The sequence below is a fragment of the Sminthopsis crassicaudata genome, chromosome 5, assembly GCF_048593235.1.
Source record: "Sminthopsis crassicaudata isolate SCR6 chromosome 5, ASM4859323v1, whole genome shotgun sequence".
In the NCBI taxonomy this organism is placed as follows: domain Eukaryota; kingdom Metazoa; phylum Chordata; class Mammalia; order Dasyuromorphia; family Dasyuridae; genus Sminthopsis; species Sminthopsis crassicaudata.
Window position 1 is genome coordinate 172,406,714 of NC_133621.1, and position 13,534 is coordinate 172,420,247.

General features: G+C 31.3%; 1 protein-coding gene across 2 annotated transcripts in view; it reads left to right on the forward strand.

Moving 5' to 3' along the window:
* ITPR2 (inositol 1,4,5-trisphosphate receptor type 2) overlaps positions 1–13,534 on the forward strand; it is a 507,042-nt gene that overhangs the window by 276,996 nt on the left and 216,512 nt on the right. For both annotated transcript variants that reach the window (XM_074268787.1, XM_074268789.1), the window contains exon 35: positions 7,229–7,419. In XM_074268787.1, coding sequence (XP_074124888.1) covers positions 7,229–7,419 — 191 coding nt within the window. The remainder of the gene's footprint in view (positions 1–7,228; positions 7,420–13,534) is intronic.

Consider the following 13,534-nt stretch of genomic DNA (forward strand, 5'->3'; position numbering starts at 1 on the left):
AAAAGTGTACTGTGGAGGCAAAACCTCCTGGGATACTGAACTAGGTGTCCTTATATGTAAAAAAAAAAAAAGGAGCTAGACTAGATAGTCTCTAAGCTTCTTTCTACCTTTAAACCTGTAATGCTCTTATCCTATGGATAGATGGTCACTGAATCACAGATTTTAAAATGGGACCTCAGCAACCTCCTAGTCCATCCTGCACCCAACAAAGAACCACAATTACAGGATAATCTCATCACAGTTTTGGATAACTCAAAGTTATTGCAGGAAAACTATAAGGAAATTTGTTTGTACATCGGATCTAAATGTGCAGTTGTGCAAATTTCAACCATTATGCTCTATAGAGAACACATTTAATTTTTTATCCATATGATAGCCCCTCAGATACTTAATGTTAGCTATCAAGTCTCTTTTGAATCTTTTCTTCTAAAGGATAAACATTTTCACTTCTTTAAACTACTCTTTATCATGGGTTGTATTCGGTGTTCAGGGAGGATTAGTACTTCTGGTGTGAGGTTTGCTGAGGCTTTTTCAGGACTGCTCTTCCATCTTTTGTTTCCACTTTCACCTATTCTCACCTGTGGCTCCTAGCAGCTGTAGCATGTGCAGTGGCTACATTCTAGTAAACCATCTCAGCAGATGGACTAAACTAGGTTGAGGGGAAACCAACTGGCCTCAAACCTTTGGTAAATGGATGGATGAGAACAATTTGTTACAATGGCTGTGAAGGTAGCTGAAGCAGGTGCTGTGGAGCTCTTAGAGCTTGACCAGATATCTATCAAGTCACCTACTGCATCCTAGGCTATCATCAGTCATCCTGACTTTTATTTTGCCACTGGGCTTTGATGACACAGGAAGAGAGAATGAGGTTGATGATTTTGTGCTACTCTGCCTTATTTAAATCCAATTTATCTACAAATCAAGATGTCACCATGATGTCATTGTTCTTCTTTAAAAATGAAAGACAATCAGCAGCATATCATGGACTCAAGACTTTTAATTATCCTCATTGTTTCCCTCTGGATACTCTTCAGCTTATGTGGCTCTCAAATTTGAAAACAATTCCAAATGTCTGAAAACATTTAAGTTCTGTCATCTCCTTATTCCTAGGAACTGTGACTTTCTTAATGTAGCTCAAGATTATTTTGGCTTTTGCTAAATTTAATGATTGGTATTCAATTTGCAGTCCATCAAAACCTCTAGATCTTTTTTCAAACAAGTTACTGTGTATCATATCTTTTCCAACTTGTCAGTTTATGACAACTTCTTTAATCTAACTGTAAACTTTTACATTGGTAACTACTTAAATTTTATCTTATATCAGATATCTGAGGTTCTTCACTCAAGACTTCTTTCTAAGTTGTCATTAGATCATTACTTTCTTCTTTGTGTTTATTTAGTCATGTTCAAATCCATTTAAATGTATTATCATCTAGTCCACATCCCTTCATATTCTCCCACATAAATGGCAAGATATATTATATCCAGAAACTTTCCTAAAATCTAAACAAACTCTTTGTTTAGTAATAATAATATTTAAAAGAGTTAACAAGATTAGTCCATTATGATCTGTTTTTTGGTGAGCCAGTTAGCTTTTTGTGATCATTGCAGCTTCTACTTGTTCTCTAATTGGAGAAAGCAAAAAAGAAATTGTTAAATGTAAATCAGACCATTTCCACTGACTTACAAAGAGGGCAGAATTGGAAATTTTTCAAGTTGGTGGTAGCACTTTTCAAAAAGAGGAAAAAGCATGTGACGTCAGAGCAGCAACTTGTTTATATGGCAATTAAAATATTAAATGTGATGTCTTCCACACTCATGTTTCAGGCTGCCCACACCTAAACTAATGAGATGGCAAATTAATTAACCTTGATATTACTACTGAAAATTGTTGGTCACAAACTATTTTATGTTAAAATCAATTTAAGTAGCTTTTAAAAAAGCAGCTCTGAAATATTGTATAACTTGATAAGTTATGATAATATTTCATCTGTAGATAATAGGAAATACAAGGAGATTACTTGGCAAATACATCCTTGTATTTTACACTTTAATGATAGCACATAGTAATTTTTTTTTTAGCCCTTAAAGAGTTGAATTCAATGGGGGAAATAAATCCACCATATGGTCTTAAACACTGGATGGAGAGCATGCTGATCATCTGCAGTATTTAAAAAGTGGAAATTAAGAACACCAAATCACATGTTAGATTTCATGTTGGGCTTGGTATCTGAACACTGACTTTAGCAGTGCATACATATTGTGTGGTAAATTCATTTCTTACATTATGGGATAGTATATGTTTGGGGGTTTTAAATGTGAAGTAAATTTATTAGTCTGGCATATTTCTTATTATTAAGTTATAGACATTCTCTATTGGCCAGAAATTTATGATTAAGTAGGAAATGTTAATGTGGTAGAAGACGTTTTTTAAAAAAAGAGTTAACAAATATATATTGATATGAGTATGCAATCAAGATAGTTTTTAGAAAAATAAGCTCAGGTATGTAGAATTGAAGGTCTCTATTGTTGGCATATTAATAAGCACAATAATATTTAGCACAGTCTGTGTTTTAGGCTTTTTACAGGGCCCTGGGACTACAAAGTAAAAAATGAAATAGTATCTTCCATCAGGGAATATATATTCTATTAACAACATTGTTCACAGATGAGGAAAATATTTTAAAAATATATACAAAGTAAATTCAGAGTAATTTTGTGGGATAAATGAGATTGACAGGAAGGAGGTATTAATAAAAACCTTATATGAGAGATGATCTTTGAGTTCAGACTTGAAGAAAATGAAGGGATTCTAAGAGATAGGTCCAAGGTGTGGTCCCAAAAGATGAATTTCACAGGTGAGAAACAGCAAGAAGGCCAGTTTGACTGTACCATCTATAAAAAGGAATAATGTAAAATAAGTCCAGAAAGGATGCTAAAACCTGATTGTAAAGGCTTTAAAGGAGTGGCACAATATGACTTCATTTTTTTTTTAATTTGCATTCTTAGTGCACCGTATAATGCTTTGTATCTAATAAATGCTTAAACATTTGCTAAATGATGAAAGGATACCATATGCAAGTGAAGCAGCTGCACATAGAACCATTTAGAGTCTAGAATTATTTTCCCTTTTTCTGGTGTTGTCATGTAATTTTGTAAAGGACATAGATACTGACTCATATATTCTTTTTTATTTTAAATGATGTTTATTTGTTTATTTGTAACTCTAATTAAAACATTTTTGAAGTCCAAATTCTCTTCAGCCCCTCCCCACCCATTGACAAAGCAAGCAGTATGATATCCATTATATAAATAAAGTCATTTAAAGCACATTTCCATATTAGTCATGTTACAAAAAAAAAAGGCAAGAAAAGTTTAAAAAATGAAACACTATATATTTTAATTTGTATTAAGAATGTATCAGTTCTCTCTATGGAGGTGTATAACATTTTTCATCATTAGTCCTTTGGAATTCTTGTGGATCATTGTATGGGCCATTCATTATTCAAAGATAGACACACACACACGCACACCCCTACACATACATATTGCCTAAATTTTCCCTCTATGTCTTTTCTTTCCTCTTCCTGAAAAACCATTTCTGATTAGAAATATGTTAAATCATAAAAAGAAGGGGAAATAATTCAGCAAAACTGATTAATTCATAAAAACATCTGATATTTTATTAAGTGCTCCACACCATTGGATACCTTCCCACCTCCATTTAACCTTTGCAAAGGAATGGATGTAAATGTCTTCTCACACCTCTTCTTTAGGATCTATCTTATTCTCTATAATCTTGAAATTCTCATTTTTAATTGTTTTGTATTTGTTGTTTTCTTAGCTCTGCTTGCTTAATTTCTCATGATTTCATCTGTTTGGTCATGATTCTCTATATTCGTCATGTTCATTATTTCTTACAGCATACTAAAATTCTATTACATTTATGTGCCATGATTTATTTAATCATTCTGCAGTTACTAGACATCTATTTTGTTTCCAGTTCTTTGATACTACATAAAGTGCTGCTTTAAGTATTTTGATTCTCTTCTTGTTTCTTCCCTCCTTTTCTGAGAAAACAAGAAAAACAAAACCTATTACAAACATTGCTAAAGCTAAACAAATCCCTATTTTGGTCATGTAAAACACAAACCAACATAAACAGCAAAAAATGCCTTTGTGCTGCAAGTGCACATCTCTTTGAAGTAGATAGTATGTTTCATTATAAGTTCTCTTGAATTGTGATTTATGTCTTTTAAAATTGTTTATATTTACAATATTGTTCTTGTATAAATTATTCTTTTGGTACTGCTCACTTCATTTTGCATCAGTTCATACGTATGTTCTCTAGGTCCTATAAAATATACTATTCATGATTTCTTCCAGCACAATAGTATTACAGAGTGAAAAGAGTTTAAATTACAGTAGAAAATAAACGATTTTTTAAATTAAATTTTTTTATTTAATGATTTGTTGATTGAATTCTAAATTGGGAAAGCAGTTCCATCAACTATAATAAGCATCAATATCAAATAACATCAATCAATAACCCTATTTGTGTTGCATTGTGATATTAGTTGTACATATATGCCAATGTCTATTTTCTCACTTTAGGAATGTAATTGCTATGCCAGGACATCAACAGAAATAATATATGTTATGTTAAATACCTACAGAAAAAACCTTTACTTAGGAAAAAGATAATGAGCTAGTAAATTAAGTTCATAAAGTATCTGAGGAAGAACCTTCACAGAAAGTACTCTCTTGCTTTATTTGAAATACAAATCTTTTAGGTAGCTTATTGCTCATTGTTTCTTAGTGTCTATACATGCTTAAAATCCTGTGTAAAGAATGACTTGAAATCATTAATTATGTTAAATTTAATGAGCATCCTGAGATTTTTGGTTTTGCTTTTGGAAATTCATAAGCTTTTTAGAGCTTTTTGAGGGTTTGCATATCACAAAACTTTAATGTCATAACTTTGTCCATATGGTATACTTGTATTATCCTCTCTGGTTATCCTTATTGCTATTTGCTGGCTTTCATCATCCTCAGGAACTTCAATATTTATTTTGTCAACTCTGTTATCATCTTGACCTCCTTAGCTTAAATGAACTGCTTCTCTATCCTATTTTAGACACACACAATCTTTTGGGAATTACATGACCTAAACTGAGAAATATGAAATTCCATTTCCCAATCTTAACCTTCTCTCCTTTCGTTTCTTCTACTTTCTCCTACCAAATCTAATTTTCCTCATTTTTGTGATAGGTAGATTCAAGGACAGATTCTGGAGGATTATGTAATCTGAAATGAAAAGTATTTTCTAAAACAAAATGAGATGAAGATGACAAGTAATACTAAGGATAGAAAATTAGTGTTTAAGTTATACTGAGGGAAATTGAAAGATTAAAAAAGAAACTTATGGTTGATGGGATGACTGAAAAAAGGTAGCACTGTTTATCTCTACTTTTGTATAGAACAGAATGAAAATAATTAATAGGCAGCTGATACTCAAGTCAAGAGATGGGAGAATATTTATCTGCCCTTGATGAGTTCAAATCTTTGGCCCACATGAACTCTATATGAGGAAACCGGAAGGATTGGCAAATGTGTAGAGAAGTAGTAAAGAGATATAATGTAAGTAATATAGTGAGAAATTTCTTATTAGAACTACACAGATGTGAATAGGAATCTTCAAATAAAGATAGATAAATTATCAGTTAGTTGATAGAGAGAATTCTTATCCAGGTATGGATTAGACTAAATGGCCTCTGTTTTCATTCATTTTCTGATATACTATGTGACTGTAACCAAATAAACTTCTATTCCCTTCAAAATGCAGATTATAGCAAAACACTAAAAATAAAGCTTCTTAAGAAAGAAAGATGCAGCTGACAAATGTGTTTCATATCTGTTAACCTAATTTTTTTTGGAAATGAATGCTTTCTGATAATTTGATTGGTTTTCTAAGTGTTTTTATATGTATATCAAACATAAACTGTGTCACCAAATACTTTTTTGAATTTTTAAGTGAATATAGTCTTGAAAATTGAAGCCTTTCCAATATTATGAAGCAATTTACTTGGGGATTAAAAATTAAAATTTGGTAATTTCCTCATCCTGAGGCATTTTAGCATGATTTGCAAATTAATCTTTTAGAAAATTTAATTGCTAAATTAAACTTAATGATTTAATCCTACAGAAGAAAATTCAGCTTCTTATATAATATATTATATGTTGATGACAATTGAGTTAAAAGTAAATATGTTGATATTTGATTTCCAGCTTAAAAATATTTATATATATTTTCTGTTTTTGAAATAATGAGTATGACACATGAGTAATTATTTTCTTTCAAACTACAAAGAAAACACACTGGAATTTTGTGAGTTTTTCCTTTAACATAGCTCTTTCAACTGGAAATTAATTTTAAAATTAAATCAGAGTAGATTAAAAGAGCAGTCCTATTTTATTTTTTATCTGTTGTAATTTTAATTAGTTGAAAATTTTTGAGAAATTATAGTTTTGGATTACTACTTAAACATTAATACAATTTTTAGCTTCAAATACTTAACAGAATTGTGCAGTACCGTATTTGTTGGTATGCTAGAATTTATGTTTCTGGGAGAGATATGAGGTTAAACAAAAATGATTGTCTCAAAATACTACATATTGCATCATTTAAAAACTCATAGAAGAAAAAATAGTAATTGTTATAAAAATAAGTTGTTAAACTATCACTGAAATATTTCCTTACTGTAGGACAATTGTTTTCTTATTCTGTAATATTACCAAGAACATGAGTTAGTTCAGATGAATTATTGAATTAATTCAATGCCCATGATAAATTAGCCTGACAAGTATATTTGTATATAGAAATTCCTATATTACGCTATAGATTTCTGTTAAAACCATAATTGATTACTTTTGCCTGAAAAGTTATGCTATATTTCTCATAAAAGAACATAGATGCTTAATAAATATTTGAATGAATATGGAAGAAATGTTGAAAGGTATTCTCTACTGGATATAAAATAGGATTTATCTAATAGCTCTTAATATTTCTGTGTTTTTTGAATACATATTAAAACAAGCTTTTGTTTGCTTTTTCATCATTTTTTCCTTTTTGCTAACATATAATTATTGGCTTGTTTTAAAAATGTATTTAAAAATATCCTCCATCTTATTAAGATAGGAAATATTCATTTTTTTTTTCCTTCTCTAGCAAAGAATCGTGGCATTGCAATTCCTGTGGATTTGGACAGCCAAGTTAATACTCTTTTCATGAAGAGTCATTCCAACATGGTACAGAGAGCAGCTATGGGATGGAGAATGTCAGCTCGTAGTGGACCACGTTTTAAAGAAGCTTTGGGAGGGCCTGCATGGGATTATAGAAATATAATTGAAAAGTTACAGGTAAATATCTCACATTTGTATTTTGTAGTGAGATAACACCATTCATGTTTGGTTTTGTTGTGCAAAATGAACTATAAAATGAACTTGTTAGTAAGCAGTATAGATTGGTGAAAATTTAAGCAGGGGATTGTTATAATCAAGTGGTTCTATAGGAAGTTTCACCTGGTATCATTGTGTACAACAGATTTGGTGGGAAAAGTAAAGGGCATAGAATCACTTAATCTCTTAGGAAATGCAACAGTAAAAGTTTGACCTAATAAGAACCAAAATTAAAGTGGTAGCACATGAAGTTGAAAAGGAGAATATAGATGCAAGTGAAAGTTTAGAGAAAGATTTGATAGAAGAAACTGACAGAGTGGAAGGGAAGGGGAAGACAGATCTCAAAGATAACACTGAAGTTTTAGGCATGAGGTATTGGAAGAATTATAAAATTTGACACATTCACAGAATCATTAGTTCTAAGTGGGAAAAATCATTAGTGGTCATCTAGTTCAACTCCCTTATTTGTAGTTTAGGAAATTGTAATGTGAAGAGGCTAAATGACTTGCTAGATCATAGTAAAAATGTAGGGCTGGAAGATTTTACCTAGTCCAAAATTCTCATTTTATTTATGAGAAAACTGAAACTAAGTGATTTTTCAAGGTCATAAAGGTAGTATTGAGTGTGATTTAAACCCAAGTCTGACCACAGAGCCATTGATCTTTTCACTTTTGAAGGGTTACTGGACCCAACTTCACTATAGCCACTTTGTAAGATTCTACTATTCCCCCTAGGTGCCATTGTCCCATTTTTCTTTTCTATGCCAAACCTTTTTGGGGAAAAATTCTGTCTACATAGGCTACTCCTTCCTCTACACTCATTTTTTGTGGTAATGACTTCTGACTTCTACATCCATCTTTGACTGCTCTTTACAAAGTTACCAATGTTCTCTCAATTGTAAAACTTTATGGCCTTTTTTCAGTCCTCATCTTTCTTGAATTCCTTATAGCATTAAAACTTTTGTCTACCTTTTCCTCTTGAATTTTCTCTTTTCTCTGGTTTCATGGATACTTTTTTTTTTTTTTTTTTTTTTTTTTTTTTTTTTTTTTAGTTCTGTTCTCCTACCTGTCTATATACTTTTAGGATGGCCAGTGTTGAGGATATAATAGAAAAACTCAAAAATCAATAGAAAAAACCAGGAACAGACATAGTATAATGGGAAATTAAATGTAGATAACACTAATTAATTGGAAAAATTGGCTCAGAAATCTCCAAAATATTTGAAGAATTAGAAAAAGAAGACAGATTCAAGCAACAGATTAAGAGGATAGTTAATGGTGCAACAATCTAAGGATGACTGAAATCCAAGAAAATTTAGGAAAATAGAAGAGTCTGAAAAATATGTTCAAAGGAAATTATGAAAGAAGAAGAAATGGTAAAAAAAAAAAGCAACAATGCAAATTGAAAGTACCTTAAAAAATAAGAGGAAACTCAAGTTCAATTCTCTTACACTAAAATTTCATAACTAAAATGATAAGAAGTTGAGGGATGTAAACATATCCTTAATAGAAGTGTTTGAATAAAAAAAACATTCTAGCTAGAAAAGATATGTATTTAAAATAATTTGCATGTCTCAAATCAAGGAAAAACAGTTTTTGGATGGAGAGAATCATCAGAGCACTGTATTTAAATCACTAAAAGATTTAGAAGGAATGTTTTAGAAAAATAGAAAAAGGAAGAAAAACAAGAGATGATAGAGGTAGAATAGAAAATAAAAATCTGTGATAAAAGTGAAATCCTTATTGAATAAATCTATATAGTTATTAATTTATTAATTTTAGTTGGGATACTTTTATTTAAATTAATATCAGATGTAATAAAAATAAGAAAGTTTGAATAAAATGATTTAAGAATGGAATGTTTTGTGTAAATGAACTATCTAAAGTTTTTAAAAATTTTATAAAATGTATAGAAATAAAATTTGCATGAAAAGATATTTAAGCCAGAGAAACTTAATTTGATCCAAACTGAAAGAGTAATCTAAAATGTACCATGGTATTTAAAAATTACAACAGGTGGGATATTGATAAAGATGAAATCACACCAGAAAGCATTCAGAGACAGAAAAACCATATAATTTGCTAAAAAGTTATTTTTAAAAAGCAACATACTGTATGGACTATTTCATGACATAAAGAAAAATGATACATTACACACTTCCTTCTGTAAAACATTTATCTTTAAACTAAAGATAAGCTTGAGGAGCAGCTAGGTGGCGCAGTGGATAGAGCACCAGCCCTGAATTCAGGAGGACTGGAGTTCAAATGTGGTCTCAGACACTTAACATTTCCTAGCTGTGTGACCCTGGGCAAGTCACTTAACCCCAAAATTTATAGAGATGCCATTAAAAAATTCATGAATGTCCAAATGATTTTTGCTTGTGTCAGTAAGGAGAATTTTCAGTGTAAGGATTCCCTGAATTGATGCAGATGGAAGATTGCAATCTATTTATGACTTAATAAATAAACTCTAGAGAAGTTATAAGAGGCACAAGGGGTTTCAGTGACTTGCTAGTTACTTGCTAGTATCTGAAGTGGAATATAAACCCAGATCTTTGCCCAGAAATATTTTTAGTATAATACACAGTTCTAAATCATTAAAGATATTAGCATAAAATATCGAATGAAATATTTTTATAGCTTTTTATTGACAGAACTTATGCATGGATAATTTTTCAACATTGTCCTATGTAATCACTTCTGTTCCCACTTTTCCCTTCCTTCCCTCCATCCCTTCCCCTAGATGCAAGCAGTCTCAGACATGTTAAACATGTTAAATACAATATATGTGTACATATTTATACAGTTCTCTTGTTGCAGAAGAAAAATCTGATTTAGAAAGATAACAATAACCTGGGAAGAAAAACAAAAATGCAAGCAGTCCCCATTTATTTCCCGGAGTTCTTTCACTAGGTGTAGCTGGTTCTGTTATCACTGATCAATTGGAACTGAATTGGATCTTCTCATTGCCAAAGATAGCCACTTCCATCAGAATTGATCCTCATATAGTATTGTTGTTGGAGTGTATAATTATCTCCTGGTTCTGCTCATTTCACTTAGCATCAATTCATGCAAGTCTCTCCAAGACTCTCTGTATTCATCCTGCTGGTCATTTCTTATACAATAATATTCCATAACATCAAATGAAATATTTTTAAAAATTTGATAATGAAAGTTTTTTTAATTAAAAAATTAAAATTATGTAATTTAGCATCATATCACAAATATTTGCTTATTCTTACTAAATCATTTAGCCAGTAGAAATTTATTAAGTAGTTAATAAAGTGCTAACTATTTTGCTAAGTACTAGAGATACAACAAAAATCAAAAAGTAATAGTGGCCCTTGTCATCAAGGAGCTCATATTCTAAAGGAGGGAGGAAGGAGAAGACAACATGTAAATACTTAGATATATGTGGCAGCTGAAAAGAGCAGTGGATAGAAGTGTTTAGAGTGCTGGACCTAGAGTCAGAAAGACCAGAATTCAAATCTGACTTTAGATACTAGCTGTGTGATGTTGGACAAATCATTTAATTTTTTTCCTGAACAAAACTGAAGCAGGAAATGGCAAACCACTTCCTCATCTTTGCCAACAAAACCCCATGGAACAGCAAATTAAATTGCTAAATTGCTAAAAATGCTTAATTAAAATGATGAAAAGACACGACTTTGGGTCATAAAGAGTAGAACACAATTGAACAACAAAATATAAGGTAATTTCACAAGGAAGATACTAGCAGGAGTGAGAGGGAAGAGAAAGGCCTTCTATAGGAAGTTGAATTTGAACTGAGCCTTGAAGGAAGTGAGGAGGTGGGAATATGGAGGGAAACATTCTAGACGTGAGTGACAACTTTAGAATGCTATTGTCAATTTAATAAATCATACTGACAAGACAGAAAATAATTTCTATATCAGCATCATAGGCACATAGAAAAATTTTTGAAAAAAAAAGATGGCGTTCATTCATGCTATTAAACAATCAGAAAAAAATTTTCTTAAAATGTTACATAGGAAATTTTGTTGGCAAAATGGTTGAGTAGCTTTTACCATTATAATTTCTCTATGTGAATAATTCAGTAAACAAAAATATATGCAAAATCTACTTAAGGTTAACAATCACTTCTTAAATTTCACATCTAATTTTTTTTTTCTTAGTTCCCATCCTCCTTTGACTTTCAGCAATATTTGACAGTATTAACTACTACCTCTTTCTGATTCTTTTTTTTTTTTTTTTCTGGCACAGCTCTCTTCATTCTCTTCTTGGCAATCTCTTCTCAGTCTTTCTTGCCTGATCATCATTTATATCCTACCTCTTATTTGTAAGTAACCTCTGTCCCAAATTCTCTTCTTTTCTTCTCTATATTTTGTCTTGATGATCTCATAAACATCAATGGGTTCAGTTCTTGTGTCTCTTTTAGTGATTCCCAGTTAAATATATAATTAGTTCTAGTCCTTCTGAGCTCTTGTCTTATGTCACTGACTGAAGGTTACACATTTCCAAATGGATTTCCATTAGGCAAGATAGCAGGAATTTTTAAAGTGCTTGCTATATGTTGAACTCTGAGGATACAAATAAAGGAATAAAAACAAAACAGTTCCTATTTTCAAGGAGTTTACATTTCAATGGGGAGAAGACCACACACAAGAGGGAACTAAAATAGAGAGGTGGTAAGGGGAGATTCTCAAATGGTGGGGACTGTATTGATGTTTGAAAAGTATGAAGCAAAGCAGGAGGGAAATGAAATGATCAGCTCCAGCCCCTCCCTAAAATATAGGCCCTGAGAATAATCCAGCTATAGAAGAAAGGGATCAGCATGGTGCAGGAATACTTCAGAATGAGATCACAGGGTCTTTATTTTCCTAGCACCTAGAATTGTGCCTGGCATGTACTGTGCCTTTAATAAAAGTTTATTAAATTGAACCATGTTTTCTTATGCTCTAGGGTATGTGAGATGGGTTTTTCATTTGGGAATTTATTAGGAAATATATTTAAGAGACTACCTTTTCCAAGTGACAGATATGCTTTCTAGGACAATATCTTGCCCTGGGAGAGGAGCATTATGACATGCCCCCCAGATAAAGTAGCCAATATTCAGTGTGGTGCTGGTGTTGAGGAGAAGAGATGCAGAAAGAGAATATATTGGTGTTAAGAAGATCAAGAGATTAAGATAAGTGCTGGAGTAGGAGGATTAGGCTTCATTATTCATTGAACACTTTGCTGATGTTTTTTGATATTTAGTTTCCTCCATTGATCAATTTTTTTTATTTCTTTGTTTAAACATTATAAAAGTTCAAGACATATTATTGTTGCTAGTACCAAATCATTTGGAAGATTTGTTTTATGATGCAGTTTGAGGTCTGGAAGTACTATTTCTTTTGATTCTTAGGTTTTTTTTTTTTTTTTTTTTTTTTAATTCTCTTTAGGCAAAATACATCATTTTTTTTTTGGTACTACATATCCTTCTGTGCTGAAAACACTAAAAATTTAGCATTAGTCTTGAAGGACCATTTGTAATATGCTGAAAAATATGTATATCTAAACCCAAAGGTAACATTATTTGTAATGGGTGATATCCACTATTAATTTTACATAGTTTTAGAAATACTAGCTATAGCAATAAGAAAAGAAAAAAAATTAAGGCATAAACATGAGAAAAGAGGAAATAAAATTATCAGTCTTTGCAATACAATAATTCTCTATTTAGAAAACCTCAAAGAATCATCAAGGACAGTAACTGAGAGATTGATAACTTCTGCAAAATAGCAGGTTGCAACAAGAATCCATTAAAATAGTCAACATGTCCATATAGCCATAACAAAACTAGAAAGAAATGATAGGAAAATATACCCCACTCAAAGTAGCTACAAAATGCATTAAATATCTGGAAATCAATCTACAAAGCCACACTCAGGATTTATGTAAATTTTTTAAAAACACTACTTCTTGAAAGAAATACATAAAATTAAAAGTCATTGTCACAGCTAGGACAATGTAAATATTATATTATTTCAATTTCTTTCATCGATTTGTTGCTAGATCAGTATAATTACCAAGAGATTGCTTTATACATATAAACA